Genomic DNA, 23,402 nt, shown 5'->3' on the forward strand with positions numbered 1-23,402 from the left:
TAATGTTTTTACTTTGTTAGCGCGGCCAATCACTAATTTAAAAGTTTTTAGATTTTATATTCATATTGTGTGTTTTTGTATAATTTTTAATTCAAATGATTATCTTTATCCTTTTTACCAAATAGTTAATCACAAAGATTCCTTTAATCTCAACATAATAACCCATATTATCCCATTTTAACTTAATATCTATAATCCAACCCACAAATTCATTAAATATTGATCATTATTATCTATTAGTCATCACCCCCTTAATATATTCATCACTCATTTAATTATAAACAATTGTTTGTAAACTTCTTTTAGCATCTAAAACTTCTTGTTTAACTTCTTCTAAAGCTCTTATTTCAGATCTTCCAAAAAGATAAGAAATTAATCCATCAATTAATCCAGTTATTGAAATTATTGTAGCACTGAAAACCCAAAATACCGAGGACCATGAAGCTCTCTGGGATGTAAAAGGTGCCACAATATGAATTATAATTAATAAAACTATTGATAAAATAAAATGCCAACCTCTCCATGATTTTTGCCATTTAGCAGTTTTATTATAATTTCTCAATAATTCCAACATTTCATCATAATATTCCACTGTATTTACTGTAATACTATTTGATCTTGTTAATGATTTATATGAATTTTTTGATGAAATTTGTAATGTACATGAATAGGCAAAATGATCAGAATATGAACCAATTTCAGGTATTTGCTCTGTAAAATCAACTTTTGCCTCAAGAGTTTTCAATTTGGAAGAATCAATAAGTGCATAATCTAATCTACAAGCTTCAGTTGGATGACGATTTGATCTCCAAGTGTTTAAAGTTGAATCACAAGTTGTACCACCAATTTCAATTTGTAAATCCGGTGATAGATTTTTAATCTTATTTAAATCTTGAACACCATTTAATTGTTCCCAACTATCAATTAAAGTAGTTTCTAATGTAAGAAATTTATGAGGTAAAGAACCAGGTCTTGAATTTAAATCACCCACAATTACCACAGCATAACCCGCTTTAGAAAGTAATTTAGATAATTTAGCAAAATCCCAAGCTTGACAAGATCTATGACATGTATAAGCAGCATCACCTTCAAGTGAATAAGGTGCATGCATATGAGAATTTAAAATTGCCAAAGGAAATGAATCATCATCTAAAGGTCTTAATAAAGTAACAGCAACTGATTTCCCCACAAACCAATCACCTCTCCAAAATGCACTTGGTCTACCATTTATAGGGAATCTATAAAGGAAAGTTGAATCAATTGGAATTTTAGAAAGTATAGCTAATCCAGGACCTGTAATTATACCAGAATAAAAAATTCTTCTATATGGGAAAAAATCACTAACAGTTTCTTCAATATAATCCCAATCTTCTTTACACCAAACTTCTTGTAGAGCAATAACATCATATTTGAAATGTTCCAGACGAATTTTATCGCCAATAGCTCGAAGACGATCTTTTCTAAATTTTGATACAAATTTTAAACCCCAAGTGTTTAAAGTTAAGAATTTAATTTTGGAACCTGAACCTGGTTTGGCACTGTGTCCCTCTGGCTTTAAGAGATCTGATTCTGACTCTGACATGACCATTAATAACTTAACCAGGTGGAAATCCAATCAAATTGATATTCAAATTCAGTATTCTTTCAATATTTCAGTAATCAAATTGAATTAATTGATATTAAATTTGTGTGTCAAAATAAAACATAAACAATGCGCGAATTTTCCAGAAAAGTTACCCGCCAAACGCCAGCTAAACAAAAATAAAAACAAATAAACATTTGGAAATTTTATGACATTTTCTGTGAATTTGAACCAAATTGAAGTGGGATTGTTTTGGTGGAATTCATTGTATTATAAATTATTGGTTAATTAGCTCATCATGTCTGATATACGTACGCTTGATCCAGAAGTTGAGGCCAAAATGGAGGAAATTTCCACAAAATTTGAACGTTATATATCAAATCAAAAATCTCAAATAATTAAATCAAAAGAAGATTTCAAAAATAAATTACAACATCTAAGGAATGAATATAAAGAATATGGTAAAGAGTTACAATCTCTTGCTGAAAGAGAAGTGGAATTAAATAAAGAACTGGCAAAAGAAGTCCAAGATAAAAATTCATCATCTTCAAGATTAAATGAATTAAAATTAAAAGAAGAAACATTAATTGAAGATCGTAAAAATTTGGAAAAACAAGTATTGGATCTATCAAATCAAGTTAATGAAAGAAGGCAAGAATTGAATAAATTGAAAATATCTAAAGAAAAGCAAGCTGAAAGAGATATACCACAAGTATTGATTTATGAACAAGTATTAAGTCTAAAGATTGAAGGAGGTAAACAAGGTTATTTGACATTTAAATTCCATAATATTGATCCTAAAAACACAGAAAGAGAATTCCAATTGAATTTAAAAGTTGATGGTTCTAAATATGAAGATTTATCAACAATACCTGAAATTTCACAAGATGATGTTAATGAACTTTTAATAAAATTTAATGAAACAAGAAATTTAAATAGTTTTTTGAAAAATGCAAGACAAGCATTCAAGAAGATGGTTTAGTTTTGATGACAATGTGTTATTAACAATTGTATTATAATTTGGGGTTTATGGAGTTTAAGTTTTGTGTAACATTATTTGTTTTCAATTTGTGATTTTTATTTATGATTTTATATATGATTTTCTTTATGTAGTAGGAGTTAATTCATGGAATAGTTCAGCTCTATATTTGGTTTTTCTCAACTGGAGCTGGTTACAGGTTATAGCTTTTTTTTGCTTCAAAAGTGTTCATCATATCACTATTAATGGAGTCGCGAATATCAGCTCAAGTTGATATTTACGAGATAACCAACTACATAATTTTGACACATAATTCTTCGTTTCTATAGTCTTGACTCTTTTGCTCAACATGACTGATAATAAAATGAAATTACTTCAAAAGAAAGACTTAATTAGTTTCTTCAATGACTGTTTTAAAGACAAGGTGATCACATTCCCAAATGACAACTATCGTACTTGGGAAGACTTTATTCCTCCTAGAGCTAGGCCTCGTCTATCACAAACTGATGCATACGATGTTGGGATTCTTTGTTATGAATTAAGTGAAGATCTGATTAAGATTAATGCTACTGCATTTATTGAGCTTTTCTTAAAACTCCCAGAGCTAAACATTGGGGAAAGAAATAACGTCTTCAAGAAAAGGAAATTAATTTCTTCAAGTAATAGTGAATACTCAAAGTACTTCATAGGAACTACAGATAAAGACTCTAATATGGCTAATCGGGTTAGGTTTTTCCATAGAACTCTGAGTGAGAAGATAAGATGGCATATGGAAATTATTAAGAGTGAAATTACAGCTTGTCTTGAAACCCAAATGTCCAATCATAGTATTATTGGTGATGAATTTCAATCTTCTTTTTGTGATCAAATCAATTTGCCCAAAAGTCCCGAAAATTACATGACCAGTAAAGATAATATAGATTATGTTTTGAGTACATATGCTAGAGCATTCGGTAATCTATTCAATGAAAATCTAAATGTTTATCATAAAAGAGAAACAAAACCAAATCAGTACTACAAGTATGAACCCACTGGAAACAACAGAGTGAGCTCAGCATTAGGTGGTAACACATGGAGGCCTGAATTCATAATTGCTAGTGATCAAGACCCTGAACGGAAGTGGGTTATTATGGGATTAGCTGGTTATAATATAGACTTACTTTGTCAATTTATTGAAGATAAGTCAAGGGACCCAGATCGAAATATTGACTGTAAAGAAATAAACGAGGTTCTTTGTGAGATGTACCTAAATCAAATCCTTTATGGTAGGAGTGATACTCTAATTACTGATGGGTTTAGATTTGTTTACTTTGAGATTGGTCTGGTTACAAAGACCATAATTCATCTTAATTATATGATAGTTGAAAATACCGATACAAGCCCAGTTACACTCAGAGAACTCTTATATTGGTGGTTGTACAAAAATCACCAACTTGAAGGTAACAATAGTTTAGGATTAAGTCAATTGATTAACAATTATTTGAAACAAACACAAGACAATGTTCCAGAAGTTAATGGAAGGGGTAATTTTATAAGTTTGGAAGTGAGAATGCTTCAGGTCAGAAAGATTCTGCTCAAAATCAATCATCATCGTCTTCTAATCAGTCTACAAAAGATACTGATCCATTGGATGATTTCAATAGATTTGCAGCTCATATTTTCAGGAGAACCTCCCAAGATCTTGGTGCTGATGATTTGTTCAAAAACGATAAAAGGAGATGTGATTTAAACCTGATGAATCTAGATACTTTAGGCAAACTAAAGACCCATCAATTTTGTTTATCGATCGATATTAGTTCTCAAAAATATAAGGAAATGTTTGGCTCCAACAATCAGCAATCGAAGTCAAGTGAACTTTTTTTGAAATTAATTGATCCTGAATATTTTTGGTTGGCAATTTTAGAACACGCTTTTAAAAAAGGAGAATATGATGGACCTCGTTTTGGTTATAGAGTTGCATGTGGAAATTTTTTGACTGAAGTTTTGACTTACAATAAAATTGAGAATTATAATATGAGTTGTACTGATGTGAAACAGGTAATCAATATTCCAAGATTAATTAACTTTGGTATCATAAATATGGAGAATCCAACACATAGAGCCAATGAGTCTGAGTTACCTTATCACGCTAACGGGAAGTCAGATGTTCCTAATCATGCTTTTTATATATTGATGGAGAACATTCCAAAAACAGATGATATTACTCAGAAACACATCAAATCAATAAGAGAACAAATCTACAATCTGAACTATTTTGCTAACATAAGACATGGTGATATCAAGGGTGATAATATTATAATATCAGGGGATAAGGTTTATTTGATTGATTTTGGGGCAGCTACCAAATTTAGACGTTTGCCAATCAAGCCTACTAAGCCAGTAAGTAAGAGTACCGCCATCAAAGAATCATATGATTTTGAAAGGTTAGAAATATATATTGATGACGTAAAAGACATTATTGGTAATTGAAATACTGCAAATTCATATAATATGCTATAATAAATGAGTTCGATATTTGATGGTTTAGTTGAGATATGTAGTAATTTATATTTTTGTATGGTCGCGAATTTTTCATATATAGTGAATATTTTTGATTGAGTACTTGATGAAACTTGTCGTTAACAATTGAGAATATCATTGTTGACCACTCTGACTTTGAACTGCTTTGAAAGGTGTGCTTTTTAGATATTTCGGGATGAAACTATATGGTTATTTACCTCTTGTTCTTTTAGCTCATGGCACTTTAGCATCACCAGGTGATAATTTAGAAGAATTTGAACAATGTTTATCAACATGTGAATCAAATATTTGTTCAAAAACTCCATCAAATTTTAATGAATTATATCAAGGTTATCAATTTTCACAAGTCTCTCCTATATTGAGATTATTATGCTGGGATTGTTTTGCAAATTGTGATTATCAATGTCAACAAATTATAACAATTGAACGAGTAAAATCAAATGAAGAAATTTTACAATTCCATGGGAAATGGCCCTTTAAAAGAATATTATTAACTCAAGAATTCTTTTCAACTTTATTCTCTGCATTGAATTTCATACCACATTATTTAAACTTCCAAAAATTTTATAAAAAATATCAATCAACAACTCAAAATTCTCAAAAAATACTTGTTGAAAATATTTTAATAATTTCCATAATAACAATGTTTGCATGGATTTTCAGCACAATTTTCCATATTCGTGATTTGATTATAACTGAAAGATTAGATTATTTCTTTGCAGGTGCAACTGTTTTGAGTGGATTACATGCATTAATTATAAGAGTTTTCAGATTTGATCTTGAACCTATCAAAAAGCAATGGACATCAAGAATTTGTTTATTACTTTATCTTTATCATTTCATTAGATTAAATTATGATTGGTCTTATACTTATAATATGCAAGCAAATATAACAATTGCTATATTACAATATGGATTATTTTTAATTTTAAGTTATCAACATTATAAAGAATTTCCAAATAGAAAATCATTATATTTAAAACCTTTATTATTAATTGGTTCAGTGGTTTTCGGTATGAGTTTTGAAGTATTTGATTTTATAAATTTAAATTTCCAAATTGATGCACATGCTATATGGCATTTGACAACAATTTTACCAGGTTTTTGGTTATATGAATTTTTTGAGCAAGATTTAAATACAATAACAAATAAAAATATTGATTGATTCATAATTTAAATAAACATAACTATGATAAACTCTTTAATGTATTTTTCAAAACATGCACCAACAACACGAACAATACCAACGAATAATCCAACAAACTTCAGGAATTTTACTTATATGCTGAAGTTGTTCGAATTATGTAAGAGTCGCGAATATGAGAGTTAAAAGACCAATTTAACCACTTTTTGACACATTCTTCCTTTCTTAATTAATGATCTTTTGCTCAACATGATCTGTTATTCAAAATGGCTAATCATGATCAAAGGCTAGTCACAGAGGAAGAGTTCATTGAACATTTCAGAAAGCGGTTTGAAAACAGGAACATCAAGTTTCCTAATAGGCACTATAAGACATGGCAAGACTTTTTTGATACTAAATTTAAGAAGCATCTATCAGAAGCTGATTTAGACAATGTTGGTATTCTTTCGTCTCATATAGCTGAGAAGCTATCAAATATTAACAAAACTGCTTCTATGGAATTGTATTCCAAACTTCCAGATCAGTTGTACAAAAACAAAGGCCTTGATAAAAATAGAGAAGAGTTTTTTGACCTTATCAACAATTATTCAAAACAAGAAAGTACTCAAGTCCCAAAAGCTAAGGGAAAGGGCAAAGTTATGTCTGGTGCTAAGAATGTTTCCGATCAAATGGATTCAATTGAAAATCAACCATCATCATCAGTTGACCAATCCACAAAAAATACTAATGGCAATACTATCACAATTGATATTTTTGAGAAAGAGTCCAGAAGGTTTCATGCTGATGATTTTTTCAAGAACGATAAAAGAAGATTTGATTTACATTTAGAGAATTTGGATGCTTTGGGTATAATCAATAATCACAAGTGGTCACAAACAATCAACATCAACGCTAATAAATTTAACAAAGTTATTGGAAAGGATCCCAATCCTGATTCAATTGATGGTCATAAGAAGTCAAAAACAAGTGAATATATCTTTAAAATTATAGATCCTGAATTTCGTTGGTTAGCAATCATTGAACATGCTTTGAAAAGAGGTGAATATGTAGAACCACGTTTTGGTTATAGAATGGCTTGTGAAAGTTTTTTGAGAGAACTTTTAGCTTATAAATCTATTGAGGAGTATAAGAAGAGCTGTACTGATGAAGAGCAATTGATCAATATCCCCAAAATAGTTAATTTAGGTATCATAAATATGAAGAACCCAACACATAGAGCCAATGAGAATGAATTACCTTATTATGCTAATGGATCATCAAATATGCCTAATCATGCATTTTATATTTTACTTGAGAAACTTCCAATAACAGATACTATTACTCAAAAACACATTAAATCATTGAGAAAACAAATATACAACTTGAACTATTTGGTTAACATACAACATAATGATATCAGGGGTGATAATATTATAATATCAGGTGATAAGGCTTATTTAATTGATTTTGGGGAATCTTCAAAATTTGATTTCACAGCCAAGGGTAAGCCAATAGATGAAAAAATCATTAAAGAGTATTCATATGATTTGGAAATGTTAGAAGAAAATGTTATTGATGAAATAATTAACGAAAATATTGGTAATTGAAATGCAAATAAAAATATTGATTTATAAATAAATAAACATAAAACATTAGCTATATATCATAATAAATTTTTTAAAGTATTTTCATGTGCAACTGGTCCATCTAAAATTTCTAATTCTTCCACAGTGAAAATCCATTTGAACCACATTGCACCAATAACACTTAATAATAAAACTAAAGGAAATCCAATTGCACCTTTTGTATTAACAATTCCAAATTCTGCAATGAATCCAATTAATGAAAAACAAACAAATAAATACAATTTCCTCTTGGGGACAAATTTTAAATTTAGGGAATCATCTTGTGAAAATATAAATCTAATTCTATTTATAATTTCATTATTAATTAATCCTGTAGTACCCATAATGAAAAATAAACCAGCAAGGACACATTGTGGTATTAAACCTAAACAAATTAATAAAGGTCTTGTCATCATACCCAATAACATTAAACCTTGGACTGTATTTGTAAATCTTTGTTCCACAGTTCCAATAATTTCATTATTAAATTTATTTCTAATTACTAAAGATTCTGTATGTAATGGAGCCTGTGGTATAAGTCCATTGGGGCATGGAATTCCTAAAACTCCTGATATACCAGTAACAATACCTAATAAAAATAAATCATAATGGAATGATGCAGGTTTTTTCAGTTTAAATTTTAAATCTTGAGCCATTAATGAAGATATTGAATGATCAAAATAAAATAATATAGCTAATATAATACCAAATGGTAATGCTAAAAAAATATATTTTATTGGTAATCCTGTTACATCAATCCAATTGTCTCTTAATGTGGGTCTAAATGATTTTGTGATGGGTAATTTTTCAAAATTAACATTATCCAAGTATCCACCAAAATGTATAAATCCAGTGAAAAACACAATTAATCCAGGTGTTGAATAATCAACAATAAATTGTCTTATATGATAATTGAAAAGTTTTGTCCTATTTGCCAGATTACCAGTAACACCTAATATACCCATTGATATAGCTAAAGTACATGATGCAAAACCTGAAGAACCATTATCCTCAGGATGGAATTGTCTTGTAAGAATTTGAACACCTTTTTGTAAATAAACAATATTTATAAATAATCCAAAAATATCACAAGGAAATTGAGTAACAAATTTTAAAGCATTAACACAATTTGTTATTGAAATTACAAAATGGAAAATCATACCCCAAATTGAAATCCAAAACATAAATGGGAAAAATTTTGCATCTTTGGAATGAGGTTTCATAATTTCATAAACTGTATAATTAAAAATTGTTATAGGACCAGTAACTCCAACTATAGTTAATGGTTGACCACTAAAAATTCCAAAAACAATACCACCAATTGCAGAACTTAATAAAACTTCATTAACACCATATGAATTATCAGTTTTATCAAACATATCTTGAGCAAATGCAATAGCTGGGAAAATATTTGTGAAAAAAGTTAAAATAGTTGCAGGGATAACTCTATAATTCCATGAATCTAACCAATCTGATTTATATAAAGGTAATCTATCTTGAAGATCTTTAATTATACCATTAAATAATTTAATTTTGAATAATTTCTTATGGAATGACTTTGGAGTATCATCATTTTTTTCATAATCATGTTCATTTGATACATCCTTATTTGAATTGATGTTGGTATTAGTATCCATCATCGAATAACCATCATTAACCATTTAAAAACTAATAGAATCTGATATAAATCTATAAAATATCTTTATCTTTTAAGCAAGTATAAATGAATTTATTATGAAAACGTTTCCTGCTTATGTCAGATGTTACATAATCATAATAAACTAATTGAAGATCAACTAAAAATAAGTATAGACTTTGTCTTTTTACCTACAAATTCAAATCATTCATAAATAAAAGATTATAATATTAACTATGTAGAACCGTAAACATGGTTAATATTGGATGCAAAAGAAAGTAAATATGAAGTTAACTTGAACGAGTTGTCATAACGTTATAGACGTGAAAAATAAAAGATCATATGGGTATTAAATATTGAAAATTTTGATCTTGAAGAAACTGAAATTGTGGGCCATTGAAATGGGAATGATGATTGAGATTATAAGGAATGAACACACAGATGTCATATAAATAATGTCTTTTCAATTGAAATCAATTGGAAAGAGTAGTATTGTTGTTGTTGTAATTATGCTTGTTTTGAATGATTATCTTCAAATTGATAAATTTTTAAACCAAATAAATTTTCTGATAAATTTGGTGAATTTATTGGAGTTGTTGTATTTGATCTTGATAATTGAGGTGGTAATTGAGATTCTAAATCATCTTGAATATATATAGATTGTGATTTTATGATTGAACTATGGTTATATGATGAAGAAATTATTTTTGTTATAATAATTGAAACTATTAATCCAATAATTATTAATAAAGAAAGTGTATTTAGGTCAAATGATTTATGTGAAACAAATTGATCAAGGGCAAAACTATAATCAAAATTTAAAACTGATTGGAATTCTTTTGAACCATATTCATGATAAGCATGTTCTTTTAATAAATCATAACCATTAGCAGGAGGAACAACCATTGTGTGTGTGTGATAAGAAAGTATAGTTATTAAGCTTAGCAAAGTACAAGTTAAGGGTTCTAGGGATTTCAAAATTATTTATATCGAAAACTAAAATTTTGAAAACCGCATGGATGTTTTTTTTGTAAGCATACATTTCCAAGCAGCCTAAAGTCGAAAGCACAGGTACGTTTGCAGATCTTTAATTCAATCGAGATAAAGATCAAGTTTGAAACTAACAAGCCAACGATGAGCGAAGGTTCGACAGGGGTTGACTAACTCCTTAGGATCATTCCATAACCCAGAAGCCATATATACACTTTGACTAGACTTGATCAAACACTAGTCTATCTGTCTATATATAATTCAATTATACTCATTGTTTTTAAGGGTCGGTTAAAATTATGGCCCACTGTGGTGCTTAAACTCACTGAAATTTACCCAATGAAGTAATAATTCCTATTTAAGGCAATGGGAAATTTGGCAAAATGTATACAAACTTGAAATTGTTTGCATAGAATTAAGAGAAGTGCGTCATTGCAAGAGGGAAGTGTTACTTGACTAGACATGATGTTACCAGTAGTATATATTACCAGTCACTAATAAATCATGGTGTTGTTTAAGATCTTGTTCATCTAAAACATTTTCAAACAACTGCAAATTAAAGTGAAACAATTTTAATTCGTTGGGCAGAAAAACACAAAATTGAACAATTTCTGACGTACTAAAAATAAAAATAAAATTAAAAAAAAAAGTTTGATTGTTTTGATTTTGAAAATTAAAAGTGTTGTTATGGTTACGTATTTTGTTACTGGTTACTCGCTTATATAATGCTTAGATAATACGGTTGAATACCGAGGTGCAAAATCACCTGACGCGTCACATGCCCATATTTCTACCCTCGTTTCTCAGATCTCAAACTCAGCGGCTAATTTTCAAATTTGTAATAATAAACACCTTCAATATTCAAACAAAGTAAATCGGAAAGAAGACTCAGTACTACTCATATCAAACAACATCCCGGGTTTTACATGATTTCTAGTATCAGAATAGGACTTAGGGCTCCCACTCCCACTGCATGGTCCCATCTCAGATCAATCAATAGAATACCCATAAATCCAATCAAATTATCAATAAATCAACCATCTTTTAGATCTATAAGATTCCAATCAACTAATTCATCAACAAGCTCAACCACCAATAAACCAATAATACAACAAGATGCCAAACTATCCCCACATGATTCCAAAGCCTCCGGGTTCAGTGATATCAAAAGATTATTCCAATTAGCTAAACCAGAAACAAAACCAATGATTGGTGCTTTATCTTTATTATTAATATCAAGTGCTATATCAATGTCTGTCCCTTTAATTATTGGTAAATTCTTGGATTCAGGTAATGTCGCAGATCCAAATCAAGAAACTTTAATATATGGTCTTTCAATGAATCAATTCTTTATGGCTATTGGTGGTGTATTCATAATTGGTGCTATTGCAAATTCTGGTAGAGTTATTATCCTTAAAACAATTGGTGAAAAATTAGTTGCAAGGTTAAGAACCAAAACTCTTAAATCTTCATTAGAACAAGATTCAAAATTCTTAGATAATAATCGTGTAGGTGATTTAATTTCAAGATTAAGTTCTGATGCAACTATAGTTTCAAAATCAGTTACTCAAAATATAAGTGATGGTATAAGAGCTATAATAAGTGGTGGTGTTGGGTTAACAATGATGAGTCTTGTTAGTTGGAAATTAACTTCTATAATGGGATTATTAGCTCCACCTTTAGGTGTAATGGCTTTTTTTTATGGTCGTAAAATTAGAAATTTATCAAGAGATTTACAAAAATCTATTGGTGATTTAACAAAAGTTGCCGAGGAACAATTAAATTCTACAAAGACAATTCAAGCTTATGGTAATGAAAGAATTGAAGTTTCAAAATATTCACAAAATGTTCGTGAAGTTTTCAATATTGGTTATAAAGAAGCAAAATTATCTGGTATTTTTTTCGGTACTACTGGTTTCATTGCAAATATTGGATTAATTACATTATTAGGTATTGGTTCAAATATGATTAAAAATGGTACTTTAACAGTAGGAGAATTAAGTTCATTTATGATGTATGCAGTTTATACAGGTTCTTCAATGTTTGGACTTTCAAATTTTTATTCAGAAATTATGAAAGGTGCAGGTGCTGCTGCAAGAATTTTTGAATTAAATGATAGAAAACCTGAAATTTCATTAACAAAAGGTTTTATCCCCACTCCACAAGATCTTAAATCAACAATTGAATTTCGTAATGTTGATTTTAATTATCCAACAAGACCAAATATTCAAATTTTTAAAAATTTATCATTAAAAATTTCACCGGGGGAACATGTTTGTATTGTTGGACCAAGTGGTTCAGGTAAATCTACAATTACTCAATTATTATTAAGATTTTATGATATTAATAAAGGTGAAATTTTAATAAATAATACAAATATAAAAAATTTTAATTTACGTCAATTTAGGAAAAAAATTGGTGTTGTTCAACAAGAACCTGCATTATTTTCAGGTACTATTTTGGATAATATAACATATGGTGTTAAGAATTATAACCAAGAAGATTTAAATAAAGTTTTAATTCAAGCAAATGTCTTAAATTTTATAAATGAATTCCCAGATAAATTAAATACTATTGTTGGACCAAGAGGTACACAATTATCAGGTGGTCAAAGACAAAGAATTGCATTAGCAAGAGCCCTATTATTAGATCCTTCTTTATTAATATTGGATGAAAGTACAAGTGCTTTAGATACAAAATCTGAAAAAATTATAAGTGAAACTTTACATAATAGATCATTATTAGGTAAAACAACAATATCAATTGCTCATAGAGTTAGTACTATAAAAAATAGTTCAAGAATTATAGTTATTGGTAAAGAAGGTAAAGTTGTTGAAACTGGTTCATTTAATGAATTAATTGAATTGAAAAATTCATTTTTAAATCAATTATTAAGTAAAAATGGTGAACAAGAAAATGATGAGTTTCAACAACAACAAGTTGAAATTAATGAAGAAATTATTGAAGAAATTAATGATCAAGTTGATGAACAAGTTGAAAAAGATTTATCATTGAATAAATAAGAACTTGTTCTTTATAGATCAATCTGTATATATATATTTATATGAATAATGAATTAATAGAAATAGAAGGTACATTGTAGTTGAGTATTCTATTTTGACTTTTTTTTGATCTGTCTTACATCTTGTTCTAGGCTCAGATCTATATCAGATTTTAAAATTCGCGATAAATTCAATACAAAATCATTTTCTCTAGCAATTGTGATCAACATATATTTGTTTTGATACCTAACTTACGTTAGTTTGATTCCATATTCTCGGAGTTTGTTGATGTCCATACATGGCTTTGTCTAAGTCCATACATGGGTTTGTTGAGTTTCCATTATCAGCTTGTCCTTGATTTGGATTTTTGATTTGGATTCTTGATCCATGATGATACTATGATATAGGGATATAGGATATAGGTGATGAATCATAATAAAGCAATTTGTTGAGATTATCATATCTACTACATGTTCATAAAATCAATATTTATCTTTTCAATTTATCATATAAATAATTTATCATATAAATAATCTATCAAGATCCATAATCAATATATACTAAAAGAGATCCATCTAATATTGATGAAAGCTGGAAAGTGCTTCTCAAATTAAGAGGGTGATTTCTTTTTCTACATTTTTGAATAAACTAATTGAAATGAAGTGTTGTAGTTGAGTTAAGCATATGTTATTACTTACTACTTACAAGTTACTACGTACGTAACCGTTATATGCGATAGATTTAGCGTACATAAATTCAAACAATCAATGATCATGAGTCATGAATCGTGATAGTCCTGAATTTCGTGATTATATATTGGATGTTCTTTTCTTCAGTAATACCAAACCAAATTGGTGCTCATATTTATCAAACCATATCAATAATCATATCAAAATGGTTCGTTTCACCCCTTTTGTGTTGGTAGTTTTCCTTTTAAGTGCTCTTACAGAAGCTGGTGTTTTATTAGAAGCTTATGATCAATTGAGATCTATAATCAATCAAAAGACGTCCAATTGTTCTGTTGATTTTGAAGTTATCTACGAGGTCAACAATGGATTCAGTATTATCATTGGTGATCATTATGGTAATATTGACAATACAATACAAGAAGTGAATGCAGGTGTGGATCAATTCATTAAGGGACAAGAATATTTCAAATCACTTGCAATATTTTCCAGTCCTCATGCATTCAATATTTCAAGATCAGACACCACTAGCCCCGTACTCAGAAATCACAGAGATGTTGCTGCGTATAATTCAACTTTTATTGATGGTATACCTCCACTTTTTGATAGCAAAATTAAATAATAGAGTTATTACTTGAATTTTTGATTTTACAATTTACAATTTGTTGATGATTCAAATAGTAATGAATTATGAGTCCTTTATTGTTTGATAAACCCGGGTAATTTTATGGGATCGCCGGCGCGCGCGCGCGGGAACTTACTTTATAAATATCCATTTTTTTGCTTTCTTCTACAATTTACAATTTAAATTCAACGTTTCGTTAAGTTTTCATACCATTTTCTTGGAGATTGGCGCAGACCATATAAGGCTTTTTTCACTTTGTAAACTTTTCTTTACCTGAGGGAAATGGAAAAATTGTGGATTTTTTACAGATTGAATTCTGTCAATGAAAGGTCCTACAATATCTTCCCAATATTAGACACCATTCAATTCATTTTAAATGAATAGTCTATATATTACTAAATATACAAATTGATTATCCTGATTTTGGATGTGAGCTGCAAAAATGTTCCTCAAATCAAAATTTAATCTCTTGTTGTTGTTTTTCTTGAATAATTATTGACATGTAGCTGGAACGATATTCTCTTGGTAACACAAGATGCCTGATGGGTTCAATGTCTGTTTTTGAATACCCCCATTGATCAGTAATCAAGTTCATGATTGTATGAGATCATTCCCATCAATTCTATAATTCATGGTTATCATTTGTCATGATTTAATTCACTTTACCAATTTTTTTATTCAATTGTTCAATTTTGGTGTTTAAGAACTTTTTAGCATCATTTGAATTAAATTCTTTGAAATCTCCATTACCAATATCTAATTTTATTGGATTTGAATCATTTGGATTTGTTATAGCTTGAACCCAAAATTCTCTACCTTCACCATCTAAAGGTGATAAAACTTCAGTTAATTGATTATGATTTAAATAATTCAAGATATCTTGGTATTCTTCTCTGTCTTTAATCAGCTGTTTTTTATCTTGGTCACTCATTCTGTCAAATATACCCTTTTTTTCAATCTTTTTGACACAATTAATCATTAAACTGTTTGATAAATTTATACAATGGGTATTAAATTTTCTTAAGCAAAGAAAAATCCGCGAATTCTTACTGTCATTCTAGAAAGTGACATTTGTTTTTTGCCGGATATTTTCGCCTTGGATATAATTTAAATATAATAATTGGTATAATTTTTTATAAAGAAAGGGGTTAATATGTTATAGATTATAATTTTTTTCAAATTCCATGTCTGTATACTCAAAAGTCAATAATTCGAAATTTTCAAAAACGGTAAATTTTGAATCTCTTGGTTTCGAATTTAAAATTCAATAATTAAGGTCAATAAAATTGAAAACAGTCAAATTTTCAAATTTAATTAACAAGGAATTTAGATATATCAATAGCCCATAGTAATAATACATTGAATTCAAATTATTCAATAATCTTAAATACAGCAAATCATACCAATATTGACTTTAAAATGCTGAATTTATGATTATGAATTACAAGATTACTTAAGTTATGACTAAGAAAATATGGTATTATACTTTTATTACATCAAAATTTGATTCTTTTGAACCCAAAAAAAACTGTAGTTGATAGGAAGCAATTTCTAAGTCCAATGCAATATATTAAATCCTTCATTGTAATGTTTCACCACTCTTTTCTTTAAATTAATGGTGTATTTTCAAATGACAGATTTCGCGTGTCATCAAGTCTTTTCGCCCAAAAAGTTGATTGTTTAAAGAAATTGAGAATCTGAGATCCCTTTTAAATTTAGATTATTGATTGAATTGATAAGTCAGTTGATCTTTAAACTCCAAGATGTTTAAAAGAGAATTATCATACACTTCAACTCTTGGAAGAAGATTCATATCTCAAAGTAGAATTGTATTTAATGAATTGAATGAAGTTTCTAAATCAGAATCATTTGTTGAATGTGAGTATAAAAGAAGTACAATAGATATAGATCATTTACTAACTATATAATATCATCAGATCCCAAATTTGAACCATTGGGGAATCCAGCTTCATTAGTCAATGTTTCATTACCACCATCAACAGTATTAAATTTACGTTCAAATTCTATATTAGCTGCAAATGGTGATTTAAATAATTTAAATTCTCAATTATCTGTATTAAAATTATTAACAAAACCATTAATTTATAATCAAATTTCTTCAATTACACCAATTTCAATTATATTATCAAATAAAGGTTCAAATAAATTTTTCATAAATTTAGAATTAAATTCAAATGATGAATGGAAAATTTTAAATACTAAGAATTTAACTGCATGGTATGGACAAGATTTAAAAATTCTTAATGATAAATTTGGTATTAAAATTCAATCTGGTAATGGATCAAGTAATATAATTTTAAATGGTGAAAATCAATTATTTACATTAAATTTAGATTCAAATGAAACTATATATTTAAATCCAAAAAGTATAATTGCTATAAATTCCAAATCAAAAGATGAAATTTTCACAAAATTACAATCTTCAACTTTATCATCAATTTCAATTCCAAAATTTAAAATTTGGGATTCAATAAAGATTAATTTTAATCAATTTTTAAATAAATTGAATAGAAATTTAAAGACTATTAATAATTCTTCCGCCACATCTGAAATTAAAGCCACATCTCAAGAGGAATTAGTCTCCAAACCACAATTATCCACACCAGCCACAGAACAACAATTACAACAAATAGGTGATGAACAAACTAAAACTAAATTTGAAATTCCACAATCAATTAAATCAATTGGAACATGGATTTATAATAAATTTAATAATATTTATTTAAATGATAAAATTTTTTATCAAGTTAAAGGTCCTGCAACTATTATAATTCAAAATTCTACATCAAATAAAACTTCACAAATATTTACAAATGATCAATTAAAAGAGATTTACAAGAATCTTTAGTATATAATATTCTATTTTAAAATAAAATGTATAATGAAAAAACATATAAAATATATAGATTTATGATATCTTTAGTACTTATGGATCTCAGAGTAAACCAACAATTGAATAACCAATAAATGAACCAATATAACTACTAATAACAATAGGTAATGGCCAATTTTGCCAATCTCTATCCCAATCTAATGGGATTGCAATTGCACCAAACCAAGCACCAATTGCAATGAATGCTAAATATTTATAATATATTGATTTTTCACCAGTTTTAAAATATGAAACAATAATTGGATAACTTAAGAATGATAAATGAGTTGATAAAATTAAATTTTCTTGGAAATAAGTTGTAAATGGAGCACCAAATAATACAACAAGTAAATAAATTGGTAATACAAAGACCAATGATATTAATATAGAACTAATTATTAAACTATAATCTTTCCCAATTGATAATTTGACTCTTTTTTGATGTTTTTTCTTAGTGATTTCAATAATATTAGTAACAAATAAAAATGTATAAACCAATTGCATAAAAATCAACGCAAATAAATTATTAATTAAATTATTCAAGACATTTCCAGTGGTGATATCTTGTTTCAAAATGGAATAAACAATCAAGATATAATGGAATGGAATAGTTTTCAAAGAAAATGGGATCTTTATATTTTCTTCTAAATCTATATGTTGTTGTTCTTTGACAGGTGGTTCATTATCAGAAAATGAAACGGTTTTCTTGGGGGTAGTTCTTGTTGGCATTGTGAATGAACGTAATACACCAATAATCAGCACAATAGATTAACAATCAATATCAACTAACCCTATTAGTTTTATGTGTTTGTTTTACCACAGATCAAAAGTTATTGTATTTCATTTTGTCTCATTAAATTTATTTTCGTGTAAAAAAAAGGTACAAAATTAATTCGAAAACGACCGGTAAAATAAATTCATAGTGGACGGGTAAATAAAAGATATTGTACGTATAAATAAGAATCAATTGAAATTTATTTTAATGATATGAAGATGGGGTTTCTATGATCATTACAGTATTATTTGTAGTATTTTAAGGGCGATATTCCAATTGAATTTAGAATTTATTATAATATTGTTGTATCAATTGGTGTTCCTGTTGATGAAATTGAAGATTGGTTTAATGGAATTTAGATTATTTCGAAGATTAAACCGATTCAGATGATGTTTTTTTTGATTCAGATGTAGATTTAACACAATACTTTCTTTCAGATAAATATAATGACGATTCTAAAGATTAGTGACCAGTACAGCTCGGCCCATGAATCATATACTTACTTATATTAATAGACTATCATCGGCTCGGATATACATACAGATGAACTAATTTTACACACTTTTATTTAAAATACATACTATACCCAATTTCTAATCTATACTTAATCTTGTAATCTCCAAAAAACGCCATAATTAACTCTTAAACTCATTACCTAATAATACAATATAGTATTATTGGTTTATATTTATATTTAAAATTGTGGAAATTGGTGGTAATTTAATATTTGAAGATTTCCTTATTGTTTGATATTCAATTGTATTATTTGTTGTTGTTGTATATGAATTATCACCAGGATGTAAAGTTGGTAATATATGACTATTTAATATATAATTTGAATTGAATTGTGGTGTTGATGTATTTGATGAACTTGATGAAGTTGTTGATGAATATGATAAAGATCTTGATTGATTTGAAATTAATTGTATAGGTTGTGGTGAAGTTATTGAATTTTTTCTTGATGATGAAGAACTTGAAATTGCACAATCATCAGATTGTTGTGAAGTAATTGTAGATAATTGTAAATTTGGAGTTTTTGGTGATGTATCATTTGACTTGAGTTGATCATTACTTGATAATGATTTTGATCTTTTTTTAGATTGTTTAGTGATATTATAATCACTTGATGAGCTTGATCTTTTACGTTTTTTAATTTTATTAAATCTAATTAAATTTTCATCAATTGAAAAAAAAACATCATCATTATTATTTGATTTTTTAATTGATCTATGATAACCTTTCTTCTTGTAGAATAAACCACATGCATTACAAATTGAATTTCCTTGTTGATCTCTTCTCCAAATTGAAGTATTTATATTATCACAATTTGAACATCTTATAATGTTTAAATCTTCTAATTTTAAATCATTTTTAATTACTATTGAATCATCTTTTTGTTCATTTGATAATTTATCAAATAATTCACCAACACTAAGACTGTTTTTCTTTGAGATTAATAACCTTGGACGATGACAATTTTTAGTTTTATAATAAATACCACAAGCATTACACAATGTAATAACTTCTTTAGTATCATTATCAAAAGTTTTACGCCACATTGGAGTTTTATCAACTTCACAATTTGAACATTTAGTCATGATGGGTATTATTATGGTTTATAATATTGTATGAGGGTATTATATGAAATAAAAGATTGATCAAGGGTTGTTCAAGTGTTTATATATTACCTGTGATAATCCACAGTTGTGAATTATAACTCATCTTTGAAATTGATTACATATAAGTTGTATTAATATTATGGCTTTTAATCAAATCAAAATAAATCAAATTTACAATTTAGATTACACAATTTTTAATCAAAGTCTAATCAAACGGAGACTAGACCATTGATAATATATACTCAATACTTTATAATTGTGGCATAAATAAAGCCTCAGTTATTTGACAGGTGGACTAGTAAAATATAAGTGACTATAGTATACATACTAAATAGTTAGTAGTACAGTATAGATAGGTGTATGATAGGTAGTCTAGTTTTACTGACGTGAGACTGTGGGGGTTTACTATAAATATTTCACTGTTTCTGGATTGATTGAGACTAGACTTGTGTAGTTATGGCTTATGGAATAGTATAGTATAATAAAATATAATAAAGTTATTGGTGATACTCTAGATTGATTACTGGTATATATATACTATGTTGATTATACTAGTAGTCATAGTCATGGTGATAATAGTGTGTAATAGTCTAGCTCTAGTCTCTTGTTATCAATCATCAGTATCATCATCACTATCAACCGGATATAACAAAGATAAAAGATATAGAACATCTCATTTAAATAAGTTAGATATAGATTGATATACATATAACCAGTCATATAATATCAAATGATTAATTAACTTACAGGCTTCTTTCTGCTATGCCTTTTTAGTTCTTTGTAATCAGTGCAAGTTTTGTTGAGACACTTTTGTTTCCAATAACCTTCCATTTCTGAAATCGGTTCTGATTTTCCAAAATCATAAATAAACACTTCTCCATCATCTCTACAAGCAACATTTCTAGGATGAATATCACCATGATGGTAACCTGCCTTGTGTAGATTATCAATTTGGGTTTTCCATAATTTAAACTGTGATTTAGTTTTAGGCTTGTTAGCAACAAAATCAATATAATTATAAGCGATATGATAACCTTGATAAATTCTACCTTCCATTGTATTTGCAAGTACTTCTCCATGACAATAAGCCTGGGTAGTATTTATGATGAAATCCTTTTCATTTCTTTTGAGAGTTGCATTATGACGGTAAATACCTCTTAATGTTTCCACTTCATTATCATAATCAGCTTTTGCTATTGCATTAATTGATTCCAGAGAATCAAAGTCACCCATACTCCCACGAATATATCTATCAGCTTCTGAAAGACCCGTGGTAACATAATCACCAAAATAATTATATCCATATATATATAAACGTGTAATATTACCTTGTAAATCATAAAACTTCCAAAAAATCTTATCGGTTCCTTGTTGGATGATTTGCTTTCTAAGAATATCTTCATCACTTTCAGATTGTAATTTATCTAAAAATTCCAAGAATGCTTTACTAGGTATAACAAATTTCACACTAGAGTAAGTAGACATTTCTGAGATAATTAATTTATCATCTAATCCTTTGAAACACAATGGATTTTTAAGGTTAACAAAGCGTGATTCTGAAGAATCTGTTTCTATGACACTATCAGCTTTCTTCATTCTTTTTTGTAAAGGAGTCGATTTTTTACCAATACGAGGCCGTTTGAAATTTCTGTAACTCTCAAAATCTTCATCTTTTGGATCATTTAAAGCGTCAACTGTTCTATCAATACCAGAATTTGAGGATGTAGAAGTTTGATTCAGCCCTTTTAGAGCATTCAACAAGAATTCTCTAAAAAAATGTTTCCAATCTTCACTTTGTTCATTCATATTCTTTGCATCATTAAATTTCAAATATTCTGGATATTCTTTCAAATCAATCAAATGAAATTGTTGTTGAATTCCATCGAATAACAAAAGAGCAAAAAGCCCCTTTAACGCCAAATGATTATTATCATATGGGGTTGAATTGTTAATATGATGTGATTTCACTGATGGATTTAGAGTAGTCCAGTTACCAGCACGAGTCCAAATAGGGGTTTCTTTTTGGTGGATAGGAAGTAAGCAGACCTTAGTTGAAACAGCATCACTTAGAATAAAAAAAGAATTTCCACTTAATAGGGTGTAAATGATGATATCCTTCAAGATTGATGAAATATCCTCATTTTTTTCAGAAAATTGGCCCAGTTCGATAAACTTTGTCAAACGGTAATCCTTAAATTTTATTATCATTAAAATGAGTTTTGAATTATTATCTTGTTCAAGTGTGAAACCCAAATCCTCTGTTAACATTCCTAATGCCATTTTTGGTAAATTTTCTGAATGGTGTATACCTAAACAATTAAAGAGATATTCTGTATTGACATCCATGGTTGGTAAATCAAAAGACAAACTAGAATTTCTTGTAACATCATGTAATTTCATTAACCCAGCAAAAAAGTTTTTTATAATCATAAGAATGAATAAAGCCCTAAATTGACCAGCCCTCTCTGATTTTAAGTTATCAGCTGTCAATTTTGTTTCATGAGGACTTCCTAATGCAATAAAGAAATCACGGTTGATGTCTTTAATTTCACCTTGTTCTTCTGCTATATCAAGCGATTTTTCCACAAACTTCTCTAATGCTATAGCATTGGTTTCAAAATCTTTCTTGACCAAATTTTCAATAGATTCGAATTTTAGATTGTATAATTGTTGCTGGACAATAGTTGGAAGAACAGTAAAATTGCCTTGTAAATATTCACCATCAACAGCAGATAAATCAGCTAAATCTGGAATAATTAATCCAATTTTATATATCTTTTTTTGATACCATTTCCCCTGATATCCTTCTATTTCCATATAACTCTGTAATGTGTCTTCAAGACTTGATGTATCGAAGAAAAACTCATAAATTGTCTTTATTTCTAATTGTTGTAAGTAATTAGTATTTGAAAATCAGATTTCGACAACAAGTAAAACTCACTTTTGCAGAAGTCATCATCATCATAAGGGTTCAAGTGATAGTAATTTGAAGGACCATCTCTGAGAATTTCATCAGAATCTTTTGGAATCACAATATTTCGTTTTCTTGCCAAATCATGGAATGAGCTATCTGTGAATGGGAGTGGGAGTATCTCTTTTAGATTGTCACATATATCTTGTAGCCATTCCCTATCATCACTGAACAAGTTCTCAAAATTCACAGCCATCTTATCTGTAGTTCTATCTTATTAGACATTGATGTTGCTTGAAATGTTCAAATGTCGTTCTTATAAATTAATACTCGGTAAACCCACTCTTTGAAGCTTATAGTAGGATAGTAAACGGGCTTGAAGCTAGTAATATCACCATAAGACCATGAGATATGAATAATGACGATCAGAGTTATG

The 23,402-nt window shown here is 28.3% G+C and overlaps 13 protein-coding genes across 13 annotated transcripts; 6 read left to right on the forward strand and 7 right to left on the reverse strand.

The window, feature by feature from the left end:
- Window positions 1-271: 271 nt before the first annotated feature.
- ISC1 (inositol phosphosphingolipid phospholipase) lies at window positions 272-1,588 on the reverse strand (the record flags this gene model as incomplete). The annotated part of the gene is made up of 1 exon (XM_011274006.1): window positions 272-1,588. The coding sequence occupies one exon, from the start codon at window positions 1,586-1,588 to the stop codon at window positions 272-274; it is 1,317 nt and encodes a 438-aa protein (XP_011272308.1).
- A 292-nt stretch (window positions 1,589-1,880) lies between these two features.
- On the forward strand, window positions 1,881-2,564 carry SPC25 (kinetochore-associated Ndc80 complex subunit SPC25; the record flags this gene model as incomplete). The annotated part of the gene is made up of 1 exon (XM_011274007.1): window positions 1,881-2,564. The coding sequence occupies one exon, from the start codon at window positions 1,881-1,883 to the stop codon at window positions 2,562-2,564; it is 684 nt and encodes a 227-aa protein (XP_011272309.1).
- A 346-nt stretch (window positions 2,565-2,910) lies between these two features.
- Window positions 2,911-6,246, forward strand: PER1 (Per1p; the record flags this gene model as incomplete). Its single annotated transcript, XM_011274008.1, has 3 exons — window positions 2,911-4,084; window positions 4,177-5,022; window positions 5,294-6,246. The coding sequence occupies 3 exons, from the start codon at window positions 2,911-2,913 to the stop codon at window positions 6,244-6,246; spliced, it is 2,973 nt and encodes a 990-aa protein (XP_011272310.1).
- A 245-nt stretch (window positions 6,247-6,491) lies between these two features.
- On the forward strand, window positions 6,492-7,811 carry BN7_5403 (uncharacterized protein; the record flags this gene model as incomplete). The annotated part of the gene is made up of 1 exon (XM_011274009.1): window positions 6,492-7,811. The coding sequence occupies one exon, from the start codon at window positions 6,492-6,494 to the stop codon at window positions 7,809-7,811; it is 1,320 nt and encodes a 439-aa protein (XP_011272311.1).
- Window positions 7,812-7,867: 56 nt separating this feature from the next.
- Window positions 7,868-9,490, reverse strand: BOR1 (Bor1p; the record flags this gene model as incomplete). Its single annotated transcript, XM_011274010.1, has 1 exon — window positions 7,868-9,490. One exon carries the CDS (start codon window positions 9,488-9,490, stop codon window positions 7,868-7,870), a length of 1,623 nt encoding a protein of 540 aa, XP_011272312.1.
- Window positions 9,491-11,381: 1,891 nt separating this feature from the next.
- Window positions 11,382-13,478, forward strand: MDL1 (ATP-binding cassette permease MDL1; the record flags this gene model as incomplete). Its single annotated transcript, XM_011274011.1, has 1 exon — window positions 11,382-13,478. One exon carries the CDS (start codon window positions 11,382-11,384, stop codon window positions 13,476-13,478), a length of 2,097 nt encoding a protein of 698 aa, XP_011272313.1.
- Window positions 13,479-14,351: 873 nt separating this feature from the next.
- Window positions 14,352-14,765, forward strand: BN7_5406 (uncharacterized protein; the record flags this gene model as incomplete). Its single annotated transcript, XM_011274012.1, has 1 exon — window positions 14,352-14,765. One exon carries the CDS (start codon window positions 14,352-14,354, stop codon window positions 14,763-14,765), a length of 414 nt encoding a protein of 137 aa, XP_011272314.1.
- Window positions 14,766-15,420: 655 nt separating this feature from the next.
- BN7_5407 (uncharacterized protein) lies at window positions 15,421-15,699 on the reverse strand (the record flags this gene model as incomplete). Its single annotated transcript, XM_011274013.1, has 1 exon — window positions 15,421-15,699. The coding sequence occupies one exon, from the start codon at window positions 15,697-15,699 to the stop codon at window positions 15,421-15,423; it is 279 nt and encodes a 92-aa protein (XP_011272315.1).
- An 832-nt stretch (window positions 15,700-16,531) lies between these two features.
- BN7_5408 (uncharacterized protein) lies at window positions 16,532-17,637 on the forward strand (the record flags this gene model as incomplete). Its single annotated transcript, XM_011274014.1, has 2 exons — window positions 16,532-16,589; window positions 16,706-17,637. 2 exons carry the CDS (start codon window positions 16,532-16,534, stop codon window positions 17,635-17,637), a joined length of 990 nt encoding a protein of 329 aa, XP_011272316.1.
- Window positions 17,638-17,724: 87 nt separating this feature from the next.
- Window positions 17,725-18,390, reverse strand: GPI11 (mannose-ethanolamine phosphotransferase GPI11; the record flags this gene model as incomplete). The annotated part of the gene is made up of 1 exon (XM_011274015.1): window positions 17,725-18,390. One exon carries the CDS (start codon window positions 18,388-18,390, stop codon window positions 17,725-17,727), a length of 666 nt encoding a protein of 221 aa, XP_011272317.1.
- Window positions 18,391-19,110: 720 nt separating this feature from the next.
- BN7_5410 (GATA-type transcription factor) lies at window positions 19,111-20,034 on the reverse strand (the record flags this gene model as incomplete). Its single annotated transcript, XM_011274016.1, has 1 exon — window positions 19,111-20,034. One exon carries the CDS (start codon window positions 20,032-20,034, stop codon window positions 19,111-19,113), a length of 924 nt encoding a protein of 307 aa, XP_011272318.1.
- Window positions 20,035-20,793: 759 nt separating this feature from the next.
- Window positions 20,794-22,872, reverse strand: BN7_5411 (uncharacterized protein; the record flags this gene model as incomplete). Its single annotated transcript, XM_011274017.1, has 1 exon — window positions 20,794-22,872. The coding sequence occupies one exon, from the start codon at window positions 22,870-22,872 to the stop codon at window positions 20,794-20,796; it is 2,079 nt and encodes a 692-aa protein (XP_011272319.1).
- A 65-nt stretch (window positions 22,873-22,937) lies between these two features.
- On the reverse strand, window positions 22,938-23,222 carry BN7_5412 (uncharacterized protein; the record flags this gene model as incomplete). Its single annotated transcript, XM_011274018.1, has 1 exon — window positions 22,938-23,222. One exon carries the CDS (start codon window positions 23,220-23,222, stop codon window positions 22,938-22,940), a length of 285 nt encoding a protein of 94 aa, XP_011272320.1.
- Between the last annotated feature and the right edge of the window lie 180 nt (window positions 23,223-23,402).

The sequence above is a fragment of the Wickerhamomyces ciferrii genome, contig 00212 (assembly GCF_000313485.1).
Source record: "Wickerhamomyces ciferrii WGS project CAIF00000000 data, strain NRRL Y-1031 F-60-10, contig 00212, whole genome shotgun sequence".
NCBI classification, from domain to species: Eukaryota; Fungi; Ascomycota; class Saccharomycetes; order Phaffomycetales; family Wickerhamomycetaceae; genus Hansenula; species Hansenula ciferrii.